A 12,536-nucleotide genomic window follows, 5' to 3' on the forward strand; every position below is an offset into this window, starting at 1 on the left:
ATTGTCTTAACGGAAATCAGGGGATCGATCTACTCGCGGCGTCGATTATTATAATCGTAACGGGAATTTACGACTCCCGTTGACGTGTTTCCTCGCGATTGCGTCTCCCCGCGATTGGTCGAATTTACAGTCAATCTATGTACCGATAAATATATGTAATCGTGAATACTGATCGAAAAGCTCGGTATTATAAATAGATACTATTCTAAAAATTGACGTTACTATATACGAGAACTCAATATATATTTCGTCCAGTGACCCGACTCTTCTTGGTTCTTACGTAGTTTTAAGAGATATTTCAGATTAGTTCGAAGTTAGTCCTTCAAGAACAAACGGCCATTTCTCAAACTACAAGAGGGATTTTACGATTTTAGAAAAGATTTCAGAACCCCTTATGTTTCTGACTTTTATATCTTTATATACGGACTATACTTTACAAATCAGGTACGAATCAGTTGCAAATATTTAAAAGGAAATATCATTAATGTTAGAATTAGTACCTTCTTGGAGTCTTTGCAACAAATTCACATTTGAGAAAATAGATTAAATCGAATGTGTAAGTTAGCAAAGAATTAGCATATCATAGTATACTATAGAAGTATTAGAAGTCCGAAATTGAATTTTGATGATATAGATAACTTCACGTGAAAACTGGTTTAAAATTGATGTCTCTTATTTTAATTGCGTAAAATATTCAAGCGACCCGCCAAAATATTCAAATTAACGTCATGAGAAATGTGGATGTCACAGAATGTCGAATGTACAAGTACACCTATTATTATCATATGTACAAATATACATATATTTGTTGCTGAGGTGTATATATACATAAGTATATACCTTTCGTAGTGATTCGTCTATGGTTGTCTCGCTTCAAACAGCTTGAAGAAAGATTTTCATGGGATTTACAGTTTTCTGAATTTATCTGAATGGCCTTTGTACTCGTCCTTATCTCTATTTCCTGGTCTCCTCCGAAGAATATCCTTTTATCTTTTTACTTCAAAAAATGTTTCCTATCGCGATACTTCACAAGGTTTTGCTCGCCAGAATGCTTTTTATGAATCGCTATGGACACATGTATATACATATATGTATCACAGTGTATGTTGTTTGTATTCTCGCTTGCGCAGTTGTACCTTAACAAAAATTCTGTACGTCACACCAGCGATAAAAGAAAATTGCACACGTTAGGTGGTTCAATTATCTCAACGATACGTGAAACCGTGTAATTTTTAATTCGAACACTTCAAACGAAATTACATCGTGATAAAAACAAAATATTTATTTGCGCGGAGATTGCATTATTTCATTTTTAGTTGTCAGATTCAACAATTGGGGTTTTAAGAGCATCAAGAACGAAATTGCAGACCCTTTGCGGAGATTGTTTAATTCTGAGAACCCTATCTCATTAAGGTCATCCTTTTGGGCACAGATTTAATTAATTCCTGTGAGTTCTTGGTTGAGGTCGCAATGAAAAATTAAATTTCAACCATTTCCTTCTAGAGAACCTTTTCTATCGTTGCACGATACAGTTGTAAACTAATTAGATTCTTCTCAATCAATATGATACAAACGATTTATTAAATTGAACGAATGATTCGAACTTTTCGTAAAGCGTGTCATCGTTACACGTTTTACATACATATCTAGTTACAAAGCTTTTATCCGATATACATCTTTTAATTACATCGAGATAGTATCCGTCAGCATGCAGTAGTAAATTATTTCAAGTTGCCTTTTTTCATGTACAAAATCACTATAAGATTCTTTCCTTCGCTTTTCTCATTTCCAAGATCACCCATTATCGCGAGAAACTCGCTAGCGTAAGCGTTACTTCCTTTATTGCCAGGCCACAGATTGAGTAGCACTACTAGCATCAAGTAGAATCATCCGTCTACAATTGGCCACCAGCATTCGAAGGCTAAGTTATTGATTCTGAATTGTTTAATCTCTAATTTTCTTTCAGAGAACAACTAAGTCTATTAATTGCGTATAAAATTTATATTACGATCTTTTAAACTATAAAATATAATTTATATCCTAAATACATGAATTTCAAGTATCTTCATTGTATGTGTATCGTCATAGTTGGTAATTATTTTAATGATTTTTAACTAATATTATTATATGTACTTATCAGTTTACAAGATGTTCAGAAGGAAATATTCAAACTTTATCAAGATCGTAATCTTCAGGCTTCTTCCGAGATATCTTGTTGATGCTAAAGTTCGTCGACGCCACGTGGGTGTCAAAGTGCAAACTTCCTTCTAGTATATCTTCTAGCACGTTTAACGAGTCTTCAAAACGGAAGCTCGTCCTTCTTGTCTACCAATACTTGTACAATATATTCTATCTTCAATAATCGTCGAAGTTTCGTTCTTCCATCGAAACTTCGTTGTCTTCGTTAAGTTAGCATAATCAGAATTATTTTCACCTATCATGGGCGTACATGCTGTAAGATATATGTAGATGTAATGTCGAAAGAGACTTCTGAATCTCTTCATAAAATTTGAAAGATAAATAATGAATTACGAAGTAAGATACAAGTTAAATACTGCACCACGTTGTGTAGAGAACAGTTGTTTCTTCGTTCCTTTTCAATCATAAATTATCGTAAAATCTTAGCCTTCGATTCAGCGTCAGTGCTTCGGAAAGATGGTAATTTCACAAAAATTATAAACATTTATCGCTAATACTTTATATCTTGTGTTTAAACTAGTATAAATAATTCCTTAATATAAAATGTCACACTTGAAAAGGTTGTGTCACGCATCGGGTTTTTCTATTTGCGTCGATCGTTTTACAATTAAGAGATTCGTTCAGTCTTATCTTATGCATCGATTCCATCTAACAAACGCAAACATCTTCCAGGCGTCGAAGTAGATTCCTGGCTCGTTCGTTAGCGAGAATGCCGACTGTTGGCCATTCCTGGCTTTGTAAAAGTCACTGACAAACGAGAGGATAGGGAAACGAATAAAAGATCGTATAATATGAAAGTGGAAGACTTCATTTCTCATGTTTTTTCCTGAAATCTTCCCACAAAATCATGCATTCTATCGCAGGGCCGTTCCTTCCTTTTGGATAAGAATGTCTTCTTTTGAGCCATGTTTTTCTGAAGAAAGTTCTCTCATTTTCCACTGAACTCATTGTTGCTAGGTTGACTTCGTCTATAGAACAGAATTAGGAACGTTTGAAAATTTTTTAATGTAAGAAAAACGATAAAAACGCGGAATGAATTTTTATCAATAAAAGATACCTCGATGACGTCCTCTGGCAAAAAACTGAGGATGTTTGTTTTGCATTGACAAATCCGCGGCTAGGTAATTAATAAGTCGAATGCGGAACAAATTTAAGTCCTTGGATGACTGAAAGCATATTCCCCGTTTATTGCAAACAAAAGAATGTAACCCCTTCATAAAGTCGCTAGGAGATTCCGGGTTCCGCAGTAACCAGGCCATGGAAGAAAGATCAACAGAAATGCGATCAATAAAAGAGTTGGAGAACACATAAAGGAATTTGAAAAGCAATTTTCGTCCTATTTTACAGCAGAATATTACATCTTAAGTGGGACAAAGGGACAGGACAAACAAAAATGGTAACGACAATCCTGATAGTGCTATCTAACAATCGCTGATATTCGTAATGGTGAAGATTATAGCTTATAGCTAAAAGTATAGATTATAGCTAAAAAAACAAGTAAAATAAAGCGAAATAGTTCGCTTAAGCTGTAATTAAGTGAAGTAGAACAAAAGGGAAGAGAAAAAGTACGAGAGTTCCATGTAAAAAAGTCAAAAGCGACCGATGACAATAGATTACTAAATCAATGGGCCCGATAGTCAAGAAAGAGAGGCTGCATAGATACCGTTATTGGGGAAACTTCGTCCATTTTTCTTGGTGGAAAAAAGACTGGCTGGTGGAGGAATAAAAAGGAAAGCTGAAAGAAAAACAGGTGGGCAGGTGAGAATCAGAAGGGGTTAAAGTAGCAAGCAACGATGTTAGAGCTATCCAGTAGACGTCGACGGTCTATGTGCTCCGGGCGCGGAGGCTGCGCGGAAAAATCGATAGCCAACGCCAACCGACGGCGTCGTCGTCGACGGTAGCTGTGGTGGCGGCGGTAGTGGTAGTAGTGGTGGTGGTGGAGGTAGTGGTAGTGGTGGTGGTTGCGAGTAGCGCGATAGAGACCGATGGTGCAGTCAACGTTGGGACCGGCAGCCCAAAAGACACACGCGGACCTCACGCGTTCTCTACCCCTTCCGTCGAGCACCCCCTTCTGACATCTCTTACCCTCGAACAGTCGTACGGCCCTGAAAGAACGTGCCGCGATTCGAACTGCTTTTTTTCTTTGGGGCACGCTCCAGTCCGCAGGCAAACGAACACAAAGAAGCCGTACATGGCTATAGTGCTCGTTTACCGGACGTGTAGTGGGTGTGTGATAGAAATGTAATGCTAGTGACGCGACGTGATACGACGTAACGCGATCAAACGCGGTATGACGTTTCTTTAGTTCTTTCGTCATCATTGCCTGCCTCCCTGCTGCGTACGGATCGCGTGTGAGCCGACGACGAACGCAATGTTGTGACGCGTGACACAGCGCACCGGTCCGACACGGCGTTTCAATGCTCAGGGACGTTGCCTCCGTTCCTTCGTATCCTCTTCTCGTGTACATCCGAGCATGGATGATAAATGTTCGAGTGAACGGTAAATGTCACCCGGGAGCCAAATTTATCGATCTGCGTACACGTATTAATGGATCAGTATGTGATAACTGTACGTTGGAAATCGGTATGGTTCTTGGAGAGAACGTTTCGCTATTCACTAGGATTCTCCATCTCCGCACCGTGTCAGAGGTTCTCGTAGAAATATGACGCTACCGCTACGCGCCTTTTTGAGGACAATGACCTCGTGCACCTTGCTTCCTTCCTAGTCTGGTCTGACTTCGTTGCTGGCTTAAGCGTTTTACTTTTTTTCCCTCGCTCCATCTGCTTGAATAATGAACACGTCTTGAGACTTTATTTCGAAGCATTTCAGTTAGAAGATGTTGAACGAATAATTTTATTTTTTACCGTTGTTTCGCATTCTACAGGCATTATACGCAGGCGTTTCGCATTATACGCAGTCTTGTTCGCGTATCATGCGGATCTCGTTAGGAAAATTACGTATATAGCTTCTAATTCGTACCGTGACATTTACAACGAGAATTTTACGCGATATTTTCAACAACGCCACACAGTATACAACACTGAAGTCATTAGTAGCGTTCCAACTAGACCGAATGCGGTTTTTGCGGTACTTCAATTTCTATGGATATACGTATACAGACAGCTTTATTTATAGTTCCCAATTTGTCGCATTGGAGCTAAATCTCTGCATAAACGTACACAGTGATGCGTTATCGTTGAAATAAGATCACGTTTCCTTCTTACACCATTGTTTGCCTAATTCTTATTACCACACATTATGTGCAAGTAAATAAGAACTACCAAGACATTTTAATTTAACTATCTCGAATGTATACTTTATTCTTGTCCCGAATATCATTATCTAAGTAATCGTCAAATAGATCGTTTTCAGTCCACATTTAATTGGAAATTTTATTGTACGTTCTATTGTGATTTCCCTCTCGGGCTGCACGAGTAGTATTAATCAGTGTAGTGGCTTATAACAATGCATTCCGACATACATAACACTGAAAAATTCTCTTTTATGTTCTCCCCTTCTTCCATCATTCTTTTACTCTGTGTCACTTCTCTGCCTCAAGAGCAATCCTCTACTCTCGTCGAGTCTACTCCAACGTATCCCTGTGTACAGCCTAACGTAAGAATGAATGGTTAAAGACATTACGAGTTGTAAGTTCTACACAATTATTATTTTTCCATTCTTACTTAACTATTTCGCCGTAAAATACACGAAACTTCGTTGTCATTCAGTCTTATTTCGAACCGTGTACGTTTCATTAAAATCATGCCCTCTGTCTTTGACGATTTATATAACGATCTACTTGCCATTTGCACATTTTATTTTTTTTACTTCTAATTTATTCGCAGACAACCGTGGTGATTTTCCAACAATCCTATAACAATCTGCGCAAATTATTCCCTTTGAGTCGGCTATGAAAGGTCGACATTTGGTATACCGATACAAACGAGACACCTCTTTGATCACTAAATTGATTCGATAGAGTAGTGGTAATTAGCACGCAGATCTTAATTCACTTGTTATCGGTTACTTGCCCAACGAGAAGCGTTGGAATTTCAAATATTTCGAAGGCGCCCTGCGACGATTTTATTTCTATAATAGGTAATTTTCGCGTTAATTGTTAACTTAATGCCTCAATAATTTATCTAATTACGTCGGATGCACAATTTGAATAATTTGAAGACGACGTTTCTTCTGTATTTTATCGTCCTGTAACACTTTGACTTTCACTTTCTTCAGAAATTTTCTTCCTCCTATACTCCATCGTGTTTTCTTTGTCTCATATTTCGCAAATTATCTTCACCACGAAAGTGGTTACGATAAATTTTTTTCATTCTTCGCATATTTTCATCATCGGTTGTCGCCTCCGGTTACGCGAATGAACTGTCTCGAATTTGCGATATATCTTTCTCTTTGTTTCCTCGTGATTGGTTGGAATGTTTCGAATAGTTTGTGGTCGGATCGTGGTGTTGAGTTTCTGGTATAGCGATCGCCATGCAAAACATAGTCTTGTCTATGCGACCCATATTTTGGAGAAAAAATATCGAGACGCGATAAATCGATAAAATGAATTTCATTTTGGTTACGACACAATTCCGGATATTATTCCTTGTCCGAACGAATAGTAGCTGTAAACTGTTACATAAAGCTAGTTGTATAAATCATCAAAAACAGAGGGTATGATTTTAATAAAACGTGTATGTAAACTAATTTACATTTGAAGTATATTTATAACTGGAAACTCGTCTTTTTGCATCTCTTAGCGTATACTATATGTTTAGAAAACCACTTCATCGAGTTTGATGTTCAACGTAAGTTACTCCGTCGAAGAATATCAAGTTTTAAGTTTATTTTGATCGATAACTCTTACGTATTTCCTGTATCTTCCTCGGATAAGTTAATTAACTATTCAAATTGACGAGATTTCATTTTTGTTGAATAACTCAATTTCATTTTCTTCGGTTTTCTTTTAATGTGCGCTTTTTCACCATTATAAGATACACATTAAACTGATAGACGACGTTGAAAGCACCATCAAAATTCCGTATTTCTGTTCCGAGCGTCCCTTTTTAATACGCTCTGTTATGATCTACAAAAAAAAACACCGTGTTTTTACTGAGATTCTTCGTAATCGCGTAATCTGTGTCCTTGTTGGTTACAGAAATAAATATATAAGGTTTGAAAGAAAGACTGTTATCCTCTCGTGTTTCGTAGAGTTTAGTGGGAAACCAAGTGTTCTAATGCGAAATAATGGTGGAATTGAAAAATTGAAGCTGGAAGAACGTGACATTCAAGAACGGGAAATTTTTCGTGGGGTTAGGTTGGGGTCGATACCTTGTTATCGGAAAGCACTAGTCATTCTGATAAAACGGTATGGCGGATATCGAGATAAATTACAAAACAGCGGCGCCGTCTCGACCGGTATGATTTTCGCAAAAACATATGGCGATGTGCTTTATATTTGTTGCAGCAATAGGACACAACTTTTGTCGTAAATTCTTCACGTCGCGAACAAAAGCATAAAGCGAATGATATCGATTTCTACGAGAAATACACCTATTTTTTCCCCTATCTTTCTTATTAAAAAAGAAAAAGAGTCCCTCGAAAGAGGCGCAATTATGCTTCATCCCTTATCAAGTGTTCGCTTAGATCTTATTATTTCCTTCTCATCTGTCGCGTATTTTGCGCTTCTCCGCTGATACCTTCGTGTCATCGATATACAAAGTTTCAGTGCAAGCTACACAGGAATAGGGAAATGTATAAATCGAGCCAGCGATTTGCCGCGAAGGGCGGCTGAAAGACGCGGAAGAAAAATGTGTGCTTGACGAAGTGGAAAAGCCTTGACGGAAAATTCACTGTCTTTTTTTAAACGGGCTCGCGTATTCACTCTCGTCTTTTCTCCTACACCTACACCCTGCAAAAACGTTAGATTGGGACAACTTGTTTAATGACCGAGCTTTGAAAATCTCGCAGCATTTCCTGAATGTGGAAGATTATATATTTTCTCTCTTTCTGTATACGTAATATGTATATATTACTTCTTTGATACATTTTACTTCGTTTCAGCGAATCTTTTAACTATGAGAGAGAAATCGCAGTTCTTTGCTTTTTTTAAGGAATTTATAACTTCCGCCTTATTTGTCCTGTTACTTGAAGGTAGGGTGATTGCTGTGGACGGGACGACGCAGAAAATTGCATATTTTTCAATGTTAAGATGGATTAGCGGTCGAACATATTTCGTAAGTTGACAAGGATGTTCAGCGAGGGTATTACCAAAAGGAACATGAACAATGAAATATAAAAAGAATTCGGAAAACAAGAAAAGAGTTAAATCCGTGTAGCACAAGCGTTCGTGATCTCGTGACAACGAGTGAGAGTCCCCCACAGAGCAATAAAGAGCAGCTTGTCATTTTGCACTTTTTAGAGCGCGCATTCAAAGCGGAAAAAGATTGTGTCGGATTAATCCGCGATTTCTGTGTGACGTTAAAAGAGAGCAACAATGAAAATTCGGACGACGATGTATGTTCGAGTTTAATAGAAAAATCTCGTTGCTGAAGCATGTTTTTTGGTAATGAGTCGTTGGTCATTTTTCTGTACTCGTACGCTGTGCGTATGAAATTTCGTGATCAAGAGTCTCCGAGCCTCGAGTTCCAAGCGCTTCACTTCTCACGCCAACAATAAAGGTCGTGATCGATTCTCGTTAACCATCGTAGCAATAATCATGTACAATAGACGTTTTACCGTTGATAAAGAGGATCCAGAAGAGGAGCAAGATATTTTCGAGGACGACGAAAAGAGGCATTCGTCCTTTCAACTTCTTGTACATCAGTTGCACATGTTGTTCGATAACCAGTACATCGGTGACGAATTTAAAGAGACGTCGATTCTTTGCGCGTGAGTGAATCGCGTTTTTCAAAATAGACACCCGTCGCTTTCACAAGAATATACATATATAAATATTTGTATGCAAATTAAATGAAAGACTGTGTTCGAAATGTGCATCGTGAAAAGAGGAAAAATTTTCAATGAAATTTTGCCATACCCATTCTTGATCAACGAAAATTGTGAAGAATGGATGGTGCAAAATACTCGTCGCGTTGTTACATTTAAGACGCGTTATCTTCAGTCTTAATGGAATTGTGTGAAATTCAGAGTCCCCGACAATACTCCAAGATTTCGGAGAAATGGACAATGTTCAAACACGGAATTGGCGAATACGGAAAGAACGTGAAGCGTGTCAGGTAAGTCGTTCAGAAACATTCACGAACGAGTGTTAAACCTTTAAACTTTTATTTTTTTCAAAGAAAGTTGTCTCCTTTTACAATATAATGATAAAAAGTTGCAATTCATATTACACGTTATACACAAGTGTAGAATTACAATTAGATATTACAAATTGTAATTACAAATTGAAATTACATTGCGACGCGGTTCTTTTTCTATCAAACGATAACAACGATGACCATACATCAAACAATATAGGATAATTTGTTCCTATTCGTGCAGAACTCGAAATTGCAATAAATTATAAAGTTGGGCGCTCGTAATTCTTCAACAACAATAACAACAACAACGATAAAGTTGTTCTAGATAAAAGCAATTTCCTTCCAGTCAAAAAAAGGAAAGGCGGACCGCCTTGACCTCGTTCTACTTTTTTTATAACACGTTGCACACGTTGCACAGCTTCTCTGCTAGACGTAGGCACCTTGGAAAGACGAATCCCCACCTTCGTTTCTTCTTTCCTCGTTCTTTGCCAAAAGCCTTGTCGACCTCTCGAGGGCGACGACCCGGTTATCTATTAACCAGCGGATTTATTCCCCTTTCCACCTTTTCGTTTTAGACCAGGATACTAAATAGAAGATTGTAAAAAATGTTACTCATTCGCGGTATGAATGAATACAATTTACTTCCTTATTTCACTTTCATACTGAAGAAGCGCATTGTATTTCTATGTTTTTATCAATGAATATTTTAACCACTAAATGCATTACATACGATCTGCATCGTGAGTAATGCTACAATTGCAACGAATAATATATCATCGATTGCCTTTGATAAAGAAAACAAGATTAATAATTATTTATTATTTTGCTACTTTGTTTTGCTACTTGTATTTGTTCTGTTTGATCTGTGGAATGTGGGATTTAGAAATCTTATTCCGAAGAATTTACCGCGCGCTGTTTACTACAATCCTGCCCTTATTTTCGCAACGTACACGAGGTGCTTTACCAGGCTGTTGGACAATGCTACCAGCTAATAAACTTAATGACTCTATAGCCAGCGATGGTAATTATAAAGGCAACAACAATTTAGTTGGCAATAAAACGTAGGACGAGAACAAAAGCAACACAACAAACGATTTATTTTCCGAAATTGTTTATGTCCGGCAAACTGTGTTTTCCTCTGTTATTCTGTATTTATCACGATCGAATTTGCGTGATGCACCATGAAAACGTGTTTTTATCAAGCAACGCGAAGTATTAGGACAAACATCGCACACCCGGAAAACAAATACTTATCCCTGTGGCATTACTTGCTCATCCTTCGTTTGGTAAACACGTTTCCATCGTTGGACAATCGTGTTCGCGATTGTGTTAAATAATTTACACGATCAAACCCAGGGTCAAAGTTAAAATACCTGAATTTACCAGTTATTCCTTGTGCGATGTATGCACGTTAAATTCCTTGAGTTTTTAATACTTTTTTCACAGCGCTAAGTGATGCATACGAACACGAGCTTCCATTATAAACGATCTACGATAGGAAAAGCTGTTTGCAGATAACGTGAATCGATTTGATTTACAATTGTATCGCGATAATTGAGAGAAGATGCAGATTCTACTAGATAATTTTGCATAGTAGTTATTACACACGATTATTATTATGCATCTCGAACATGTGATCCAAATAATGGAAGGATTATTCGTATTTGTACATAGTATTAGAATGTCAGTGCAGTGTATGTTAATTAAAATCAATAAAGTGCAGTAGAATAATGTTGAATTTTATGAAAAGTCTGTGCTAAACTAGCTTTCGAAGGAAGTTGATACATGAATAGCAACTATTATTATGTAAATATTCGTGAAGTTAGTCGTTCCAGGTCTTCTGTAGAAAATTATAAGCCGTATCATTTTGTAAGGCTAGGCTGTGTCCCATTATTTCTATGCGTCATTAAATTCGTTTAATTCGCCCGTGTACAAAACTTTTCTTAGTAATATTTTCATTCGTCTAATTAAAAATAACGATATGTAATTTAAATAGTAATATCTAATGCCGTAAAAGAATTTTAACGTTTGATACACGAATTTTATGAAACTTTTCCGGGTGACGCTTTGTTACACTATAATTAAATTCAAAGTTAATGACGTAAAACTCGATATATGTATAAAACTCTCCGTTTCATAATTCTAGCTTTTGAAGTACGTTTTACATTTTATTCGAACATGATATACATTTAAGGTATGTGTTAGTTTCAAAAGTCATGAGTTAGTTTCTCGTGTCTATCACGAAGAAAAGTCACTAAACAAGCCTAATTAAGAATCGCATTAAAACATTACGAAAGCAACTATGCTACTTATAATAACTTCAGCGCTATCTTGTTATGTTTGGAACGTGCTGTATTAAACAAGGGAAGCTTTTACCAATTTAATCCAAAACCGTCAACGAAGAGATTATGTTGTAGTACCTGCATCGTCTACTCGTGATAGTTGTTCATTCACAATATAACTTGTGTTTTACATAAATTTATACAACAGCCCGAAGCAAAGTACAAGTTCTCACGCATAAATGGATTTATGATCCTTAACTTAATTCCGATATAACTTATCCATAATTATCGAACGTTTAACAGGGTGTATTTTAGAGAGATTTTATTGTACTTTTAGTTAATTAGCTTCGGGTGCAATGACCAGACTATCAACCGAGAGCTAGAAATATTTTTGTGCCGCCAATCAGGTTAATAACGTTTCGTTCGACTGGCGTAGCGCGGGCAAGAATCCTGCACACAAACGTATCTGACTCACGTGTGTACACATACACGTCTATGAGCAATCTCATTAAAGGAACCAATTGTTTCCAACTCATATTCAAAGTTGCATTCAAGCGTGTAGACTAGAGCGCACCATAGTTTTCCGTTTTACACGTCAATTCCTTCCACTTTCCACGAAAATGAATGGGAGGATGTCACCGACGTTGGGAAAACAAAATTATCGTCGTTGGACGATGCTTCCTTAGTGAGTAGAAAGCCGGTTTTTAAGCTTCTCTTTCAATTCCGCGGGTTACTATCCCCTACCCTTTTCCTTTGAAAAATTTTAGAGACGCCGTTATTGTGGTGTACTTTT

General features: G+C 37.3%; 1 protein-coding gene across 10 annotated transcripts in view; it reads left to right on the top strand.

Annotated features, from left to right (window-relative positions):
* Positions 1 to 12,536, top strand: part of LOC100648762 (serine-rich adhesin for platelets) — a 132,763-nt gene that overhangs the window by 18,090 nt on the left and 102,137 nt on the right. Inside the window, exons 1-2 of one of the 10 annotated variants that reach the window (XM_048411066.1) lie at positions 4,183 to 4,782; positions 8,353 to 9,437. The exons of 1 other annotated variant lie outside the window; for it this stretch is intronic. Coding sequence is in view for 2 of the 9 variants with exons in the window: in XM_048411063.1 (XP_048267020.1) it covers positions 4,617 to 4,698 (82 nt within the window). In the remaining 7 variants the exon portion in view is untranslated. Of the gene's footprint in view, positions 1 to 4,182; positions 4,783 to 8,352; positions 9,438 to 12,536 lie in introns of those variants that run through there. 8 more of the 10 variants (XM_048411065.1, XM_048411064.1, XM_048411068.1 and 5 more) reach the window with 8 other exon arrangements.

Source organism: Bombus terrestris, chromosome 12, assembly GCF_910591885.1.
Source record: "Bombus terrestris chromosome 12, iyBomTerr1.2, whole genome shotgun sequence".
NCBI lineage: Eukaryota > Metazoa > Arthropoda > Insecta > Hymenoptera > Apidae > Bombus > Bombus terrestris.